We start from the raw sequence: 21,049 nt of genomic DNA on the forward strand, positions 1-21,049 counted from the left end.
GCCCTTTACCTGAAGTAATTTGTATTTGCAGACAGTGAAAACCCTGGTCATATCCCCATATTTTCTTACAATGCATTAACATCTTGATGCAGGAATTAATTTGTTACTCTTTAACCAGACAATCCCCTAAAGAAACATCCTATGAAAATCCACCTAAATATGACCTTGTACCATTTTACAGAGCACAGCCTCCAAATAGCTGGTAAAGACACCCAGATGGTGTTTGGCCTATGTATTTTAGTCAGATGGTTGATTTTCCCCTTGGTAGGTTTGTAATGCTCAAGAAAACATTTTGCCCATCTATCTGCATTTGAGTAGAACACAGACTGACTAATAGATAAATAATCCATGTGAAAGTAAATAGCCTTAAAGTAAACTGCCTTCACATTCCATTGATCAGCTCAGTCAGCAAACTTTTATATATTGTCACTAATGTTCTAAATATTTTGAAGAGAAACATGCCAGAAGTACAGAGTATTTCCATTTCTGTTTCACATAAGGTCATTATGAACTCCTCCTTGAATTGATATTGATCCTTCAGCTTGCAGGAATATTCCTCCAATTTATTTTATTTTTGTTGCTATAGGAATTGTTACTGAAGGTAAAAAGGAAGAAAAGGAGCTGATGCAGAATGGAACCCACACATAAAAACATGACGTAAAGCATCTGCAGTGACAGCCTGACACAGCAGATGCTTTTTAACCATTTCAGGTTCCTTAAAATTCAGGGCTGTGCCAGTGGCAGGAAGCCCCAGCCAATCAGTTGGACATTTCTGTGGCAGCAGCCTCCAGCTTTGTCCAGTTGTACAGGACAAAAAACAATTTTCTACCATAGAAATGTCTAAGACCAGCAAATATTTCATCCTGGAAACACAAATCATATTTTGTCTCTCTTCTCAAAACCAATCCTACCCTTTGGAACCCGCTCAAGTTCAGGGTCGTGCTTCAGCCTTCCCAGATGCTCTTTGACTAGAAGGCTGCTGAGAAGGGTGAAGGACCAGCAGCCTGCCAAAACCTGCTCACTAGGGACAAAGCAGGGACTGAATGCTGGGAAGAAGGAAGGAAAGCAATAAGAAGAACAGGACATGGCAGGGGATTTAGCCAGCTCGGGCCTGAATTCCATCAAAGGACTGGCCAGAAACCAAGCTTGAAGAAGGGTTGGGGTACCTCCTGTTAGCAGTTCCTGGCCAAGCTCTCACCAAATTCAACAGGCACCCTCCCAAAACTATACCAAGGACAACTGCTGATAAGGAAAGATTTGGGTAACAATCTGGCTCTGTTTTCCTCCCCTTTCAGCACCTGTGATAGAGTGAAGTTTTGCACTTCTGCTGCCCCAAAGCTGAATTGAGACCTGGACAACGTGAGCATGTGTGTGTGGAACCTGCATCTTTCACACCATTTCAGTTTCTGCCTGCTTCTCACTTTGGTTAACATTTGAAAAACCCATTTCCCAGAGTGACTTTTCAAAGAGAACGACTTAAAGCTGGAAGCCAAAGGGACTGTCTATAATTTTGTTTGCTTTTGGTTTTGCTACGGGATAGAAAGAGCAGGAAAAAAACACTGTGTGTAGTTTTCATTTTACAAGCTGCAAAAAAAAATCTGTTAGGAGTATAGTTGGGAGAAAGAGTTCATCAAAACTTATCTGAGCCTTTTAAATGAGCACAGCTCAATAGCAGATATGAAAGGCAATGACTAAGACAGAAATTGGGTCAGCAATCTGCAACAGTGTCCTTGCCAGTGTGATCAGTGTGAACCTACAGCTAATCGGGACATCAGCATCTCCCAAATATGAGGATGGTGGAATGACCAGGGTGAAGAAGCAGCCTGTGGAGGTTTGGGGAAGCAGAAAGACTGGGTCATAACAAGGATCATAGACTGTAATTGCTGTTGAAAAGAAAAAAAAAAGAAAAAGAAGAAAAGCAGGTGATGTACTTAAGTCTTAATTTCTATATCCTTAATGAAAGGCACTGTTTTTAAAATGGTACTTTTATGCTTCTATGCTTAAAACATAACGTTTTAGATAGACAAAATGTTTGCCAGGAATCCATCTTAAATTAGATTTTGGTTTATTTGCTCTGTTTTAGCATGTTCTATCTAAATATATATATATATATATCTTAAAAGAAAAATAAAGAAAAGTAATAATCAAGAGTCATAAATTTCCAGCAATATCACAAAATCCCTCATTAGCTTTCTGAACGCTAAACGTCTCCATTGATTTAACAGAACGGACAAGGTCTGTACAATTTTTGAGAAGACAAACATGACCTAGTAACAGACTGGTAACTCTCTTCTTGGGGCTTTTCAGTGCATTCATCTAATGGTCTTGACGTACATTACTTAAGAGAAACATTAAATGCCAGTGCTTTGCAACAGTTTTGTTACTGTTTCCTAAAAGTAAACAAACAAAAAATACATTCAAAAAGCAAGGCTGTTTTGTTCATGTGATGGCAGAGGCTTTGGGCAGCTGCAACACACACTGCTCTTGCTCAGAGATATTACCCAACATCAGTCAGCTGTCACCAAAAGAGTTGCACAGAAAGCATTAAAGGATAAAAAGAAAGGGGGGCTGGGGTGGGCGAGAACTGAGCAAAATGCCACACATGCCAGCTTGTTTTTCCAGAAGGAAGACACCAGAATATGTATATTTGGGGGAGGAAAAAGGAAGGGGGAAAGAGCACTAACACAGAGAAAAACTTGACTTCAGGGGAAAAAACAGCAGCTCTCTGAAACTTGTTTAGCAGGTTTGCATTCCTAATGTAATCTGACTTGTGTTGGTGGTGGTTTTTGCCCTATTCCTTACTTTGCTTTCCAAGAGAAACGTAACAAAACTGAGGTAGAAATAATGGTGGGCACACTCCAGCCTGAAAGACTTCTAATGGATGCTAAATGAAGATTGCATTAAGGACAATGAAGCCATACGTACACAACAAAAACTCAACTTTACAGTTTGGGAAGGGAAGTAAATGTACTTCGAGGGTTCAGTTTTGCTTTGTTATTTGTACTGTTTGGTCACAGTCCACTGCACTGCTATAAACAGCTCTGCAACCCATAGCTCTGCCAGCAACCTACACTGATTCCACTCCCTACAGCTTCACCAAAATAGCCTCAAAACTATGACTGGAGCCATGCAACAGCGGCCAGCCGTCACAGCTTCAGGTAATTTGCCTCTCGGAATCCTACCAAATCTTACGTTTGACTGTTTCAGATGCTAACATAAACCAATTAAGTGGCTCTTTCATTCATCTATGCACCTTCTAAAGACTGTATCACCTTATTATCAAGGAGCAATATGCTGAAAACTCTTACAGTTTACCAACAAGAAAAATCATTCTGCTCTGGTTTGATGCAAGAAATTGGCAAAAGAACCATTCCTGAACACAGGGAAATGCTTCTGTTTCTATTTTTAAAAACTGTAAAGCTTCAGTCATATCACGCTTTAGTTTTTTTCCTGGATACATTCAAAGTAATTTTCCTTGCCATATTCCAATTGTTGAGGTAAACATACATATTTAATATAAAGTAACATTGAAGCCTAGCCTATAACTCTCAGCAGTACATAGTGCTTTCAACACATTCCTTTGAGGTACTGTACAAATCACAATCACTTTCCTGAGTTTTTGCAGACAGAACATTAAAAGAAATGAACTGCAGAAATTAAGGTCCAGATTATCATTACCCTGTTTTACCTGTTCTTAGTTTAACAACACAGAACAGACAGGATTGAGGAATACTGTTGCTCTTAGAATAGCAAAAATCTGGCTCTCTGTCGCAACACAACCGTTCATCTCTTTAGTCCAATAATGTTTGAAGTTAAAGCTCTTTATATTAGCACATGCCACCAATGTAATTGTGAGGCAAACAAAAAATAAAGCACCACTTCAGGCACTTGACAGCAACTAAATCTCAAGAACAGCAGAATGGAATCAACACACAGGGTTCATGTCCTTCTGAAATCAACCCACTTGCACCTTGCTCCTTGGTGAGTATTGTCTAGCTTGAACAGAACTGAGCATCAACATGCGCTTTCTGTCATGTGTGGCTTTTTCAGATCAGCAGCTCTTGTTTGATGCACTTTTCCTTCAAGTATACCCTGGCTCTTTAGAGGCAAGGTAAATCGTAGTCTTCCCAGTACCCTTTGCAATTTTAACACTACTGAAAAGGGTTCTCTACCCCTATGTAGCAGATTCTGTGTGTGCCAACATTCATTACATTTTTTTTTAAGTAGCATCACTGACTGCAACCAAACATTTTGTTCCATTCAACGTATGTATCAAGCTCTTTTTGAGATATGCTAGGCTGTATCTTGCAGAAAGCATTTTCAAAGTCTTGATATGTAACTGGCCTCAACTGGCTGGGCATAATGGCTGAAAGGTCTGTGGCTGGCATGGCATGGAGTGGGCCCACCACGGCTTCCTGACATAAGTGAGCCACATCTAGTCCAGAAAAGCCTTCTGTGCGCTGGACAAGCAGTGCAACCTCCTTGTCATTGAGACAGTAATTGTGCTGTGAGAGCAGTTGTACTATTATCTGGTGTCTCGCTGTGCTGTCAGGAAGTGGGATTAAAAGTCGTTTCATGAAGTACCTTCGAAGAGATTCATCAATTTCTTCTGGTTTACTCGTGGCGCAAATTACTACTATTTGGTCCTCAGCAGAAGTCAGTACAGTGTCCAGCTGCATAAGGAACTCGGTTCTCATCCGACTTACTGGACTATGTTCTTCACTCACTTGAGAAGAAAGGAGCATGTCAATGTCACTAACAAAAATCACCGAGGGTTGGCGACACCTTGCCACGAGGAAGGAGGCATGGACAATTTTTTCTCCTTCCCCTAACCACTTTGTGACAAGGCCAGAGCCAGTGATTTTGAAAAACGTGGCCCCCAGCTGACTAGCTATACATCTGCCCATTAATGTTTTGCCTGTTCCCCGAGGTCCAAATAAAAGGATGCTCCGAGGTAGAGCAGTCAGTCCATTGAATGCATCTGACCTCAATACTGGCCATAAAACCTCCTCCTTAATGACGGCCTTTACTAGATCTAGGCCAGCAATGTCGCTCCAGTCCACGGGAGGTCCTTGGTTGATAATCTCATTGGTAACAAGGTCAATGAGGTGTGTGTCAGTATTCTTCAGTTGCTCGTCCACAGAGTGGTTGGATGAGGTAGCTGCACGAAGTCCCGGGCCTTGCATTGGGTGAGGGAGGAGCTGCCTGTGCTCATCACCGTGCTCATTCATTACTGGGGAGCTATACTTCCCAAACGAGTCACTTGATCTCGAACCCAGTGAGTTTTTAGCAGTACTATAGGATGGGGGTGTTAGAGCCCTACTGGACTGGCTACTGAATTTCCTTTGCTGTTCAGAGGACATTAGCTGCTTTGTTGGCTTAAATGCTAAGGATGATGTTTCAGCACTTCTGTCAAAACCATTCCCTCTGTTTGCATTTGAAATGCTGTTGTCTGGCATTCGATACATTGGACTCTGTGTAGATCTCTGTTGGCCATAGCTGTAATTTCCATAACTGGAGTCCATTTCTCCTTGCCCTGCCATGTAGAAAGCTTTCCTTTTGAGAGAGCTGGCTGAACTGTTTGTCAGGGCAGACGGCGCGATTGGCGTCAGACCGTGGCCCTGGTAGGAGTAGCTGGGGACAGTGGTTGGGGGCAGAGGGGTTGGAGCAGGGATTCCTGAAGGCAGGTAAGCTGAGGGTGGTGGGGCACCCCCAGGGCTGTACCCAGGGCCAACAGCAGTTTGAGGAGGATAACTGGCGGAAGGGTAGCTGTAACTGGAGAGATTGGAGGTCCCGTTGTAGCCAGGGACGAGGGCTGGTGGTGGTGGCGGTGGCGGGGGCTGTAAAAGTCCCGAGCTGTGCAAGGGGGATGGATGAGGGGACGGAAGTGCAGGTGCTGGCTGGCCGCTGTAACTGGTATGCAAATATGAGCCATTGTATCCTGTGGCATATTCCTGAGATGGGAGCCCTGAATGAAGACTGGGAACGGTGTGACTTCCACAGGTGCTGCTGGAGTAACTGGGTTCAGCCAGGTTACTGGCCACCCCAGGAGAGCTCCCGATGCTGGCTGAGACATCTGCGGGAGGGAGGGCTGCACTTACCCCAGCTTTGCTGGCGGTGATGACATCTGGGACACAGTTCATGGGATACACACTCTCCGAGTTCAAGGATGGCTGCCAAGGCTCACTTTCATTCTTCCGACCATTCACCAGCCCTGAGGGAGCTTCAGAGTAATTGCTGAGAATGGGTCGCTCAGCCGGGCCTTCCAAAATCCCGGAATATTTTTCTGCATACTTTTTCAGAAGGTTGGAGGCGGTCAGAGCCGAGATGTCGTCGTTGGCCCAGGCGTACTGGTACGTGCGCTGCAGGTGCCCCCGGTAGGCTTCCACCTTGTGGGCTGGGGAGCGGGTGGTTGAAGTGATATCGAAGTGCTGCTCTGGCCACTGGGCATGCTCCGGCGTCCACTGCATCTTCAAGCCTAGGGCAGTAGGAAACAACAGTTAGCAGTGACCTCAGCTTTTTCCTTATGTTTTTAAATGTGTTCTCAAACATACAGTCTGTGAACTTCTTCAGCTCTCTGAAACACTGTAGCTAATAGCACAAGTCTTATGGAAAGAAAAGGTAATGCCCTTAAGAAGTGGTATGGTTGGTTTGTTACAAGCACATACACACACAGAAAAATTTCTTGCCAATTCAGTAGGGGGGGCAACTTTTTGTTTGAAAAAATATAGGTAATGCTATAGCTCTCAAAGTAATTAAACAAAACTCATATATTTTAAATACTCAGAGTGGAGATTTACTGTAAACATACAAGGCATCCAACTGCTCTGTCCTCTTTCATCCCCGTTTCAGTTTTATATTTTAACCAATATAAAAATATGAGACACAGCTGACAGATCACATCTAGGATACCTCTCTTATTTGGTACTGAACACCTAGTTAGCAGAGTATAATGCACCCTGCGCAGAACAATATGACACAGACATAGCAGGTCATTCCATAATCCAACTCTCATCTAAAGTGGTCCACGACAGTTTCAAATCTGCTTCGTGGAGTGCAGCAAAGCAATCTCCCAGGCAGCGCTCTGTCGCTTTCATCACACAAAGCCTACAACTCGGTATGAATTACAACTGGCTCCTTTCTGCCTCTCAGTTCTGTTGTTGAGGGTCTGGAAAAAAAAAAACACAAGCATGACTTGTCTGTCGGTCTCCTTGCTTGCTATCTCTTCCCCCCCTCTGCTTCACAGCCTTCAGGGTACAAAGAAAGAGGGTTAAAGAAAAAAAATAAGGGGGAAAAAATAGGATGAAGAAAAAGAAATGAAGCCAAGTCCCTAAAAGTTCCGTGGCTTCCACAGCTAGCTATAAAAAAAACCTGAAACAAACAATACAAAGCCAAAACCAAACCTATTATTAAAAAAAAAAAAAAAAAAAAAAAAAGAAAATGTCATTTTGAAGCAATTAATCTTTTAATAATGTGATGTGAATTATCCCTCCTCTTTGTAACCCACTGCAATAGGTAAGAGCAATTTACAAGCATTAACCCCCTCCAACTTGTACCTATGCATGACACATTGCTGGGTTTTGTACAGCTGTATCAAATAGAGCTCCTTAATCTCTCTCGTATTACCAAAAGTGATTTTTGCAAACAGTCTTGTGCCCTCTGGCACAGATTCCCTGATAAGGAGGAGGCCCAGTCGAAATGAAGCATCTGTGGCACTAGCTCCCCTCTGAATTACTGCAGTCTATTTTGACAGCTACTACCCCCTCCTGTTTCTCTCCCCAACCCCTTTAGCTCTTCATTGCCTGACTCTGGCATCTGACATGGCCAGCTTAGCCTCGCTGAGCTAAACCTAACACAGCACACAGTTTGGTAACAGAATGGCATGTTTATTCCCTTCTGACTCCCTCTTCCTTGTTTGCAAAACCACTGCACTAGACACTGGAAGTTAATTAGCAGGATGATGCTGTGCTAATTGTGTTAATTTACAAGGTTTTAGTCAAAGAGAATCATGCCAGGGCTGGCACTGCTGTCATGCTTCCAACTTAATGATTAAGAAATACTGAAAACAAGGTGGGAAGGATTGCAGTAATTACACAATAAATGAATAAAGCAACAGATTCATTTGCAATTATATTTTATTGTGGTTGCACTCATTTGCATTTGGATTCTGTTTTTTCTTTTTTGGATTCATGTATTTGCAAATCACCAAATCATTTAAATTTAGGCTGAAAATGGCAAAGTACCTTTAATTGAGCCTTATATTTTATGAGTACAGCTAGTCCAACTAGTAAATCTCACTTTCCCTGAGCATGCCATTGATTACTTGTGGATTTTTTTTGTTCCTGAGCATTCTCTTTCTCTCTCATCTTTCAAACAATTTGACAACTTGATAAAAATGTCTGTTAACAGTTATACAGTTATCCTAGAAAAGTTAATTCAGAGAAGTGCTTTTGACAAACGCAGCTTTGAGGTTTTGTCAGATTTATTTCTAACATTTAGCATTAATATAATATTTTTTGCTAATTGTTTCTGATATTTCAACTGTTACCTTTCAGAGGGAGTAAGTATATCACAAAATTGGGAGAAATCATGTATTTAAATTACTGCATTTAAAAAATGCAATTTTAATCAGAAATCATCAGAAGTTTCCAGAAATCAGACTCTGTTAAAATCTGCTGGAAATCTGAAGAAGAAATCTCCAAGAGCCAATTGCCAGTAATCAGTATCTGAAATTACTCTAATGTCATGAAAAATACCACAAGCCTTTTTTAAAGCCAAAATTATTAATTTTCCTGTAATGTAGAACTGCACGACAGTTCACTGCCCTATTAAAAAAAAAGCCAAACAAAACCAACAAACAAGCAAAACCTATCTTTGTTCTGCAATGTTTTGCTTATAAGGTTACCAAAACACTGAAAGCTTCTGTTACAGAGAAGCAGAAAAACTTGAGTAGGTTGATGTTTCACTAGATACTAATGAACAGATGCCATGGGAAAGACTCTTTGCAAAGAAAGCACTAAAGCAGCAGTTAAACTTTGGAAAAAGAAGGCAAAATAGACATGGATGGAGCAAAGAACCTGATAGGGCTGTATTTGTACTGTAGTTAATGAATATGCTTTTGGCACATTGTTTTTAACTGCTTCTATAAGAAAGCCTATTCAATTTAAAGAGATAAAAGAATGCACTGGGTCAGAGCTCAACAACATCACACACTACCTACTCTGTAAGCTTTTCAAAATCAGTTGATCTTTTTTATTTAGAATGGATCATGTGTTTTTAAAATAAAATAATTAAATTTATAGTCACAGTGGGGACATATATTCCGATAGCAAAAATTCAATTCTTTGAATTTTATTTGTCTAGATTAATTTCTTTTCCTTTTTATGAGGCTGCAAAAGAATGCCAGAAAATCTAAATTATCTATTATAAGAGGAGGGAAAAATCACATCATTGGCATTCTTTATTTAGAATAATTACTAGATAGACCAGTAGTTTCACACTGTCATGCTATCTTTGGATATGCCCAGTGAACAATAATTGAAAGTTTATTTATTGATGCATATTAAATACCAGTGCATTTAACAAAGGCTGTAAAGGCAGGATTAGGCTTTGATTAGATAAGCTTAAGAGAACAGGACTGTTCTCGTCCCATGAAACATGAGCATTTATTCCAGCACATCGCAATCATTAGTGTTATTTGGAGGCACAGGTTAATAGTTAACCATAAGCATATTTTTTGCATTAGTAAGCAGTGAAGAAATCTGAATTTACATGAAGTCTGCTGGAATGGTCTGGACTGGGGGGGCACAAAGAGCCATTTCCTCAATTTGATATTAATTGAAAAAGCAGAAAACTTTTGCTAGGTTTGACTCTATTTGATAATAGTTCACAAATTGTTTTGACAAAAGTCAAATGTGTGATTTGGGAGAAAAAAAGAAGCAGCAGCAGCTGTTGTAATTTTTAATTATGCAAACATTCCCCTACTCTCTGTCCACCCTCAGCCCCAAATTGCTTAATGTTTGTAGCCACTTCCTCTCCATACTTCAAATTGTATTTTATTAACTGCTTTTTGTTTGAGCTGATACATGTTTCTGCATTTGTTTTTTGTTAGGAATCCAAATGCTGATATTAAAATCTAAAATCAGGTAAATCAGGGTACATTTAGAGGCTGCATTTTTTTATTTAGTGTAATTTAAACTTTGATATAAACCACAGCCTTGCAGATAGTGTAACTGGTTAATAACTTTCTGAAAATCCAGAAGCAATGCAAGGCTGAATGTATTAAAAAAACCCCACTTTGCTAACTTAGGAATCCTCTGAACTGTTGACATTTTTGGACTGTGCAAAGTGTGCTGGCATGGGCTGTAAAAGGCAAAAGGAAAGGACTCTTCTTTAAGTACAGGTATGTACTTACCAGAGAATTGCTTTTAAGATAAATTTAATACATTATATAGATAGGCAGTGTAGGCTATTTTAGCAGTATCTATTTTTCCGTGTCCTGACAGCCTTGCTATACATCCCTGGTCCATAATTCTTACAGTTTGATCTATCCAGATTACATTTAAAGTAATTATAATCAACAATTTCATTATGGAATTACTTCAAACTAAGTGTTCAACCATATTTCCTCTTCTAATATTGTGCACTTAGCCTGAAAATGGAAAGTCTAATACACAATACTTCATCAGTTGCACATATAATAATTCCATATGGCCAAAAACCACTTACATATTCAGTTACATGAATTCAAATTAAAAATTAACAAAGACAAAAACCAAACAAAAAGGAAAAAAAATCCAGAGTTATGAAAAACTAGCATTGCAATTCCAAACACAAAAAAGAAAAAGAAACATTGTACACATCCTCACTGTCCAACAGGGCCTGATCCTGCTGAGAGTTCAGATGACTTTGTGCATACAAAGACCCCCAGTCTGGTGCCCACAGTACCAGGTCAAAACTTCTCATCCCCATACAGGATAATATCTGTCAAAAAAGATAAATAACTAGCCTTTGTTTTCAATTTAAATACAAGGGTTTCTGTTGAAAACAGGCATGGAAACATGGTCCAGAAATAGGACCACACTGGGTAACACCACCACAAAGGATTTATAATGTCCCAACTCACCAACTTGCCTAGCAAGAACTTTAGAGAAAGAATACTGGGACTTTAGTAAACCTCTCATCTATTCACATCTCTAATAAAATAAACTAAATCATATGCAGCTGTGGATTTCTGAAGATACTGGAAGAGATTGCACTGCACTTCGACAGATGTTGGTGAAAAAAACCTAAATGTCCCAGAGCTGCTGTGCACAAGGCACTTAGAAGCAGGGCAGTACACCAACCTTCCCAACCAGCTACCAAAGTTTAAGTTTGTATCAGGGGCCTTCAACTGTTCCTTCAACATACCTGAGGCAAAAGAAAATAACTCAACTCTTCTTGTGGTCTCTCTTTTCCTGCCCCATTCACCCCTGCAGTGCATAGGTCCTACCTAGCACAAATCTGAAGCTTCCTTTGCAAGCATCAGGAGTCAAGCAGGTTCTTAACTTCAGGCCTGTTGTTAAACATGATCCAAGCAACTGCCTAATGCACTGTTGAAAAGGACTGCACTGCACCAGGGGTGAAAGCAAATGGATGCTTCTGCTAAGTGCCCATAGCAGACAGCTAGGAGCACACGGCTGCAAGGTAGGAAACAACTCCAAAACCACAGCTCCAAGTACCACCAACCATGTTCCCTCTAGACTTGAAAGTGTATGCAAACTTCACCACTTTGGATTGCTTACACATTTAGCCTAGGACCCCAAACACTGTTCCTGCCCACTGAACAGTCCTGTCCCCAGTTATTTAAGTATTAAGTATTTACACAACAGATCATAATGATTTTAGCCAAGGTTTTGCTTCTTGTGGACACAAGAAGATTGGCTCCGCCAAAAGAGCCACTGACTTGAATAGGTGTTTCATTAGGAACATACCAGTATGACTCAGACCCCTTACTCCAGTGTGGGCTGAAGGTGTTAGTACCTTGGTGATCAGGCCCTAAAGTCACATTTTAAAGTCCTTCTCAAGTATGAGGCAGAGCTGAATAAATGAGTCATGCTGTAACCGCTGTTCAAGATGTAGGACACACAGCTTCCTGGATTTGTACTAAATCTGATAATATTTTATAAGACTGTATACTATCATATGTCCCATAATAATAAAAATTAATTCAAGATAAAACAATTCTTTTACACTCAATTTTTTATTAATAAGCGTAATTTCAGCTGTTTGAAGATAGTGCAACTGATCTCTCTTAATTGGAAACAGGAGGGATTTTGAAGAGTGGATTGAGCTAATTATGTTTTGCAGGGAAAAGAAAAAAAAAAAGGAAAGAAAATTATTCCCACATTTATTTTCTAATTACTCAGTGAAGACCTCTGCTCTAGTCCATGAGGAACTCCTTTGACGTCAAAGGACTCGCTGGGAGGATGAGCCTCCAACTGAGATGCCCAGCTGTACAGTCCCAACTTTGTAAGCTTTTTTTCAGTAAGTGGCAGCCACAAACTCACAAAACCAGGCCTGGAAAGTGCTCTCAGCATTTTCTTGGTAGGGGTCTGTTCTTCCTCTTATTATATATGCAAGCCCTACACATCAGTGGGAGCATGCTGTTGGCAGGGTATTTACAATATGATTTCCTTCTAGCAAGGATAGTGAAAGCATTTCAATCTTTAAAACAAAACACTGAAATCACGAGTAATATTGAGGATCACATATATGCCAACAGCACCTAAAGATGAAAGCGGGAAGAAAAACGCAACATATTTTATGTGAGACTGGAATGGTTAAAAAAGAAATTGCAAAATTAAAAACTAATTCCAAACTGATACACCCCAATTATCTAACTTAAATACTGTCAAATGATTATTCTTTTAAAACCACACTTTCACACCTTACAACAGCAAATTGCAATACATCTACAGCAAATGAGTTCTCTTCCCACAAGCCCCCTCCCTGCCATTTACATAAAGCAGCCTTTGATAGTCACAAAGACATTTCTGGCTAAACAGCCTTTAGAAGATCCAATAGCTTCAAAGGCCTGAAAAACAGAAATAAGGAGAAGTAATAGTCAAGCAAGCAAAGGGAAACTATGTCCAGAGATGACACTGGGATATTTTGCCAGCAGAAGCAGGCTGGATCCGGAGGCCGGCCTCGCAGCAGCCTGCAGATGCGGCTGGTAGGGACTGGAGCTATTCCTGGGGCACTCCTGGGACCTCCCAGTCCTCTGCCTACCTCAGAGGTGCTGGTTTCTCTGCAGCAGCAGTCCCTGACACAAAAACATCCTTGCTGTGAAAATCACATTGATGCACGATCACCGTGTACCAAACGTAAAACCATTTATGCACAAGCCTTGGAACCCATCTATGTAGAGAATTGGTCATACTTGTGATTAAATGCAGTTTATCTCTAAAATATTTTATTATGTCAGTTCGCCTCACCACACTTATTTGCTCATAACACTTTTCTCAACCAACTAGAAAACACACAAACAAAAACAATAATTGATTTTTTTTTTACTCTACTATTATGCTTCCTCTTGCTAGGATTTACATTTTTAAGCTGTTTTTGTCAAGTAGCTCTGAACAGTACCATGCCTTTAAAGGACCTAGCATGCTTTGACAGTGCCAAATGTATAAGATAATAATAATTTCTGAGAGAATACTCAGAAAAACAATAGCTGTAAACAAATGTAAGCATAACTTACATGAAAAAAAATTACTTTTTGCAGTCAACTGAACACACACTTATAGCCGTAATGTATTTTTAAAAGATTTAATACACCACATAATTTGCAATTTATGCCCATATACACATGAAAATCAATATAATTGATGTAGGATAACTAGTATTCTAATTCTGAGAATTAGAATATTCACATGATAAAAAACAATAATGAACGAATACAGAGTTTGGTCACTTGACACAAATATTTATGCATATTTGAAAATGCAAAATATTTTAGACTTGGACTGTGATTGTGCACCCACTGAAGTGCTTATTTCAAGGCTAAAATAAACCCAACTGAAGCTTTTAGAAGTGCAGCAAAATGCATACTCTCTTTTTAAGCAACAAAATAGCAGAAGCAGACTTTTATTTGGTTTCTCTTCGAGAAGTGGAGTTTGAGGCACATTTACCTTGAAAGAGCATAACACAAATCCTTAAAAGCAGAGCAGACAAAATACCTTCATGCTTTACCGTGTTTCTCATATAATCAGCTGAAGCAGGTGAAACACAAAACCCTGAACTTGTTTTTTAGCAAGTAAGTGAGAGGAAAAAGGAATAAATTTTCAGCACTAGGGAGCCTGTCATGGAACATTCAGTTCTTGACCTAAAAGCTTCTAGAAAAAAAATAAACCAAACCTTAATATCTGAAAATTATCATTTTCAAATATTGGATTCCGTTATTTTTCCATTTCTGTTTCTAATCATGTTTTAGCAAATGGTTTCCTTTTCTCTTCATTCACCCTTAGAATTATTGCTTTGGTTCCTTGCCACTAATAAAGCTTTTTTAAAACCCTTTTCTCATGTATCGTAAATCCATTAAGACAATTTCGTTCTTAAGCTCACTTCCTTTTGCCAAATGAAGATCATCAGGACATACCACACGTGTCCAAAGGGACAGCAGAGCTAATGAATATGTATGTTTTATGTCACAACAGAGCACTCCCCTTGTTCTGCAGTATCGACCTTCTCTTATGTGAGTAAATAACAGGTGAGCACTTGTGCATGAGGATAAATGGGGTTAAAACTGCTATACAGGGACATACTTTATTTGAAGAAAGTGGGTGCACAATAAATACAGATTTAACTGATGCTGAATTATTTTTATAACATGTTGTTCCAAAATGTTAGAAAATCACCTTGCTTTAAAACATAAGACTAAGTTAGACAGCAAGAGTAATTTAAAATATATTTCCCTTCCGTTAACAGCAGCAGCCCTCTGCATAAATTCCACAATAATATAATTTTAATATATTTTTCACTCATCATATGTAAAAAAAAGTAGGTATGTATTTCACAGCTTTATGTATAGCAACAAAAGGGTAATTCCAGAGATTCACCTAGCCAGCTCTATTTGTTTTACAAACATGAAAGTAAAGTTCAATTTCACTAAGTTTCAAATAATTGTAATCAGGTTTGACCCATTACATTCAACCAACATAAGTAAAAAAGCAAATTTATATGGGCCAGTAGCACAATGCTCCAGCTTGGAATCAGGAATACTGCTTTCTTTTTAAAGTTCTTATTTCAAAACCTACCCTTGTAGGATAGGTATGAACAGTTGCTTTACTCAGATTAGAGTACCTCTGCTAATTAGCTAAATGAGAACAAATACTGATTAAATGTATATATAGAAGTAATCTGATACTCAAGGAAAAAAAATCCTTAACATGTGTCCACAGTATACAAAGCTTTCACAAAAATTGTTTATGTTATTTATGCTTTTTGGCAATCTGCACATTAATTTTTAATGAAATAGTAAAGAGATGTTGCGTCTCACACTTCAGTAAAAATATTCTATAACCAGGACTGGTTGACATAGTGCATTAATTCAGTGTCCTTCACTCCTGGGACCTGCGTATAATTTAGTCCAGCCTGAAGAAAATAACTTTGATCTGAAGGCTGTGGAAAAAGCTACATATGAAATGAGTTTTGGTGGGTTTAGTGTTGTTTCTTATATACAAGACGACATATGAAGATAAACTGCTTTAGAATGCTCCTGACATGGCCCAGGATTAAGAGCAGGGAGCTCTTAGCAGAGCTCATCCAGCTCTCTCCCTTTTTCCCATCGTACCAGACACACATCACACACATTTCTCTCTCTCTGCATCAGAGCAGCTACTGCTGGCACACACTGCCTTTCCAAGGAGAAGATCCTGTGCAAAAGGATTGTATTATCAACCTGTACACTGATTTGGTGTCTCCATTAAAAACCCAAACAAACAACAACGTCTATATTACAACATGGGAGATCACGTTGTTGCAGGAAGGGATGATGTTACCACACAGAATGCGAGATTTCCTTCCCAGGGTAGGGAACACCTAAGCTAAGTCATCAGAACTGCACTAATCACACTCTTAGGGAAAAAAGAGCTCCAGCACAGCTCCTTCCCCGGCTCGGCTGTGCGAGCAGCTGACCCTTCCTTTCCTTCCTGCTCCCCCCAAAGCAGAGAAACAAGATTAAAAGCAGAAGCACAACCAAAGAACTGACATCCTAGAAAAACTAAGCTGAGATAAATCTTTCCCCGACTTAAACCTTTCAATTACTGTATTTCACAAATTCCAGAGATTCTTTCTTGCTCACTCCATAAAATGTATCCGAATTAGCTACTGAAAAATGGAATATAGCCAATTTTTTGCATGCTCTTGGTTTGGGACTTACTGTATTATTTCCTGAGCATTTGAAAGGAACTATATAGATTGTTCAGTTGGCTTGACAAATTATCTGGGGGACGGGGAGAGGAGGAACAGGGAATTTTTCATAGACAAATATAGAAATCTCTCTCTCTCTCCTTCTCTCTCTCTCTCTATTTATATATTTTAGACACACCAAGGCACCAGAGAGAGAATGTCTCAACTGAGAAATTGAACTCTGTGTATGCTGATATTTTTTCCATATTCCTGGAGAGAGTGGTAAGGAAAAGAGACTAACTCATCATATTAGATGCTAGTACTCCTGTCTCAAAAAAAAAAAAAAAAAAAAAAAAAAAAAAAAAAAAAAAAAAGTAAAAATAACCCTGCAATAGGAAAAGTTAAGCCATGTCCAAAGCCACACAGTATGTCACTGGGAGGGTGCACAGGCAGAAAAAGAGGGCAGGTAAAAAATAAAAAACATGCTGGTTTTAAAACCAGAAAGAAATTATAGAGCTCAGCTGATAAAACGTCACACTCCTTTGCAGCTATCACACAAATTTAGCCATTTCTGTAAACAGCTTTCAAGGTACAACAAAAATCTAAACCATGCAATAACTGTATCAATAACTAGCTGAGTACTACTGATAGCTTAAATACAATAATCTCTGTTATTTTTCTGTAATTTTGTCCATAGCCCTATTGCATATGTAGTCACCTAATGATGAAATACTTTTAAAATTTGCTTCAGGGTACAGAAGTCAAGCTCCACTGATTAGCATCTCAAAGCACACTACAGGCACACATTTGTATAGCAGAATAATAGCACTTGTGTTTGTGTGCTGCTAAAAAAAACCCCAACTCCCCCCGCCTCCCCACTATTTTACTTGATGTTTGATGATGCACACTGATAAAAGTCTTCTCACAAAATATATACAATACATAACAGCTAACTGTAAGAATGTCAAAAACAAGGCAGAAAAGTAACATCACAAAAAGAAACCAAAAAGGGGTTTTGGGGACATACAAGATACTTAGACCCCAGGGTTCATGGGCTTAATTCTTCTGTCACTTCTCTGATTTGAAGTCAGAAGAACTACTGAAGTCTATAATTTATTGCCAAGGAGATAAATGTGCCACATTAAAATGTGTTAATTACATAAATTATATTTGATTCACCACTGTTTGGGGTTTGGGATGTGTGTTTAATAAAAATTCATCACAGAAAATATTTCATTAAAATCTTGATAGAGAGTTCTGATATTCACTGCACTAGCTCGGTTTCTGATTAATTTCCTATGTCTAACTGGGTGGCCATCAAACTTTATTGAATGTGAGCCTTCCTAAAAGTCACTGTAAACTGACAGGACAGTGTCTGATTTCAGCCACAATTCTGAGACACCAGTCCAACAAACTGCTTTTAGCAACCCTACATCTTTCCCTGTGCATCCCCCTTCTGCCATTTCTCCAGGCGTACTTTATTACAAGGTTTAAGTTAGAAAAGTCTCCATCTAATTTTTTTTACATAATATTAGAAAAGTGCATCCACATAGATTTAGTAGTAAAAATGCTATCCACCATCAACAGGAACATTAAAGTCTTACTAAGTATTCAGCAATTATAAGCTTAAATTATTTTTTCTATTAACACTTGTCTTTTTATCCAGAATGTGTAAGTAGCATCCAAGAATAACTTTAAGAATGCTTAGCACTAATGTGATTAAATACACTTAGCATCAAGAATTAAGCTTATAAACAAATAGATACTCACTGAAGTATGATATCAGTAGTAAACATTTATTAAAAGTTGCTTCAACTCCAGAAAAAAAAAATTAAAGTTAAAACAAAGACCAGATTGAATTATGAGGTACTATGAATGCTGTGAGAGTTTTGTGATTGCATTGAAAGATTTACACATCTGTAGAAGATGTACAGATAACAACTGAAAGGTGCATTACACTAATCAGAGAAATGCATAGCCTCTGCAAAGCAGGTAGGAGTGAATAACTTTAATTTTCTCTCTTCTTACAGTTTTATATTATTACACAAGGGAAGCAGAGGAAACCTAAATATGACCCTATTTAGATATACTAACTGAAAAGCCTTTGTAGAATTTTTAAGCAAACAGGATTGTGCTTCCAATGCTGCCCATCTAGTTTTCCAATGTGTTAAATTGGATGGTTACTTGGACAGCTCTCTATTCATTACTGAACTGTGGAAAGGAAACACAGAGGTGGCATTTTCCTTTTAAACCATCTAATGCCTTGTAGCCAGATTCCAAAGCATCAAGGAGAGATTTCTTTTTTTTTTTCCCCTTTTTCTCTTTCTTTTTTTTTTTGCTAGTAGACAAGCTGTCGTAATTGAAATGAAGTCTAATCAGACTCATTACTGTTTTCAGCAATTTGCACCACCAAAGATGCTTATTAGGTAACAGTGTTTAATAAACCACTCTTTAGAAAACTACCAGTAATGAGCTCTTAACAGCCAATCTTTAGCGTGAATGTAATGTGAAAAGTGTTCCTAGCACTGAATAGATTTTCACATTTAGTAGTGTCATAATTAAGCTCAAGGAATTGGTAGCTGTGATGATAGATATTTACTGCAATATAGACTTTCCGCCTCATGAAAATATATTTGAAAATACTTGGGGTTCAATATTTCCAGAGGAAATTTTAAAACTACTTAAAAGACTGTGCGAGGCTGGATTAGGTCTGTAAATGATACTTAATCAGAGAGTATTTAGGGAATGTAGAGTACTGTGAGTCTGGAATCAGCTATAAAGCATGCATAAAGTTAATTCCATCTAGCTTTGTTTGACTGCTCGTCCATCTCTTAAGAATTCCAGTCATTAATATACAAATAATAAATGTTGTTGTCACCAGCTGAATAATAATGAACAAAAATGGCCAATAACAAGACATACTTGAAAACACAATTGTCAGCTCTCTTCCCAGAGTAAAAGCTGAAAATGCTCGAGAAAAAACAGCAAATTAGCTGGTTTCAAAATAAAATTATAGATCTCTAATAAATGTATATATATAAATTTACACACATATACATATAAAGCTAATGCTGTTTCTCCTACATGTTTCACATACCAGCAAGTCCTAATATCTACTTAGCACCAAAACCCCCCAAATTCTTCATGTAAAGAACACCACAGTGTTGAAAATGTAATATTGTGACATATATTATTCATAAAAGACAGCCACCCACAACAGCTAAGTTTTCATCAATAGAAGGTTCAATTTAACTAGATGTACACCTTGCCACACTAGTCCCATCAATACAACTACCTAACAAATGCTGAAAGTGGCAAAAAAGAAAATAAATTGCATGGATAAACTCCAACTAATTAAATATCCAAAGTAAATCTTGAGGAATAGCTTCTGTTCTCTCATACCATTGATTTCAGCTTGACATAATATTTAAAGTTATCAATAAGAAATGACCGAGACAACCTTTTCCTCTCCCACTAGGAGAAATACATAGGGATGCAAATGTTGTTTTGCTTACTAGAGATTCTGCTGGACAAGGTTTGTGTTGGCGGCCAAGACTCTGGAAAGAAGTGCATAAGCGTGAGTAATCAATAATGAAACCACTAACAAAATTATGAAGATCGGTTCTCTCTGACCAAGATTTTTTATTGGAATTCCATGTTAAGATGTTAAGAAGAGTTCCTTACTGAATGAGTGCTGGCACTGCATCCTTTGTATACCCTAACCCCAAACTTCAGCAGCCCTAAATGCAGCCTTTAAGCCTCCGTATCTGTTTGCAGCCTTCTGAATCAATAGAACAATGAGAACTGAGACTACCAAATTAATGCCAGTTTCATTTGATTTAGTGGTATATGCTTCTTTGCACTACAAAGTGGAAAAAGGAAAAAAAATCCCAACACAACCCCACACCCTTAACTTGTTCCCAGATGGGTTTTTGTAGCTTTAAGATCAAAATGTCTTCCAGTTTCTTAAGTCTAAACTGAATTTTACTTAGATCCAACATTTTTAGTGTGACTGCTGCTTATCCTATCACGCAATTCCAAACTCTGCACCTTTAAGTCACATACTTAGCTTCTGCTCTTCGCAAAATAATGTAACATAAAATACGATAAAATAAAATAACAGAGACTCCACAACTGCTTTGGACTGCCTCCCCTTGTACTTGTGAATAATGCATTAAACTTCACATCATTTGTGAGTGACAACCCGATGGTCTAAGATGCATAATATGCATTTTGTACTGTTGATTTTACTAAGCACAGATGCTCTGAAGCATCAATTGTTCATCAGTAAGTCCTTCAATATCATACATTATGGTATTTTTTGTAGTTTAAACCTGGGGTTGACAGAAATGTAGCATCCATAGGAGGTATTTCAGGCATTATTTTAAAGCTATTGTTACCATCCTTTCTTACTCCTAACACAAAATTAAAGCAGGGGGGAACCTTCAGTGTATTCCCTGTGTAGCCTAACGCTACCACAAAAACAACAATAAGTTAGAGAATCACTTTTCTGCCTCAGATTCTCTGTATTTTATCAAGTCTACAAAATACCAGTCTGCTCACCTAAGATGCTGACCCCAAACAATGCCTGACTTTCAACAGAAATTGAGATTTTTCCTCCTGATATCTCTAAGCCTTCTTAGCCCGATCACAGAAGTGT

The 21,049-nt window shown here is 38.7% G+C and overlaps 1 protein-coding gene across 3 annotated transcripts in view; it reads right to left on the reverse strand.

Moving 5' to 3' along the window:
* FIGN (fidgetin, microtubule severing factor) overlaps positions 1 to 21,049 on the reverse strand; it is a 101,174-nt gene that overhangs the window by 1,703 nt on the left and 78,422 nt on the right. For all 3 annotated transcript variants that reach the window (XM_018911476.3, XM_050976965.1, XM_018911475.3), the window contains one exon: positions 1 to 6,478. This exon is cut by the window's left edge and continues 1,703 nt beyond it. In XM_018911476.3, the coding sequence (XP_018767021.1) occupies positions 4,230 to 6,470 (2,241 nt within the window). In that variant the 5' untranslated portion in view covers positions 6,471 to 6,478 and the 3' untranslated portion in view covers positions 1 to 4,229. The remainder of the gene's footprint in view (positions 6,479 to 21,049) is intronic.

This window comes from Serinus canaria, chromosome 7 (assembly GCF_022539315.1).
Source record: "Serinus canaria isolate serCan28SL12 chromosome 7, serCan2020, whole genome shotgun sequence".
Lineage (NCBI taxonomy): Eukaryota > Metazoa > Chordata > Aves > Passeriformes > Fringillidae > Serinus > Serinus canaria.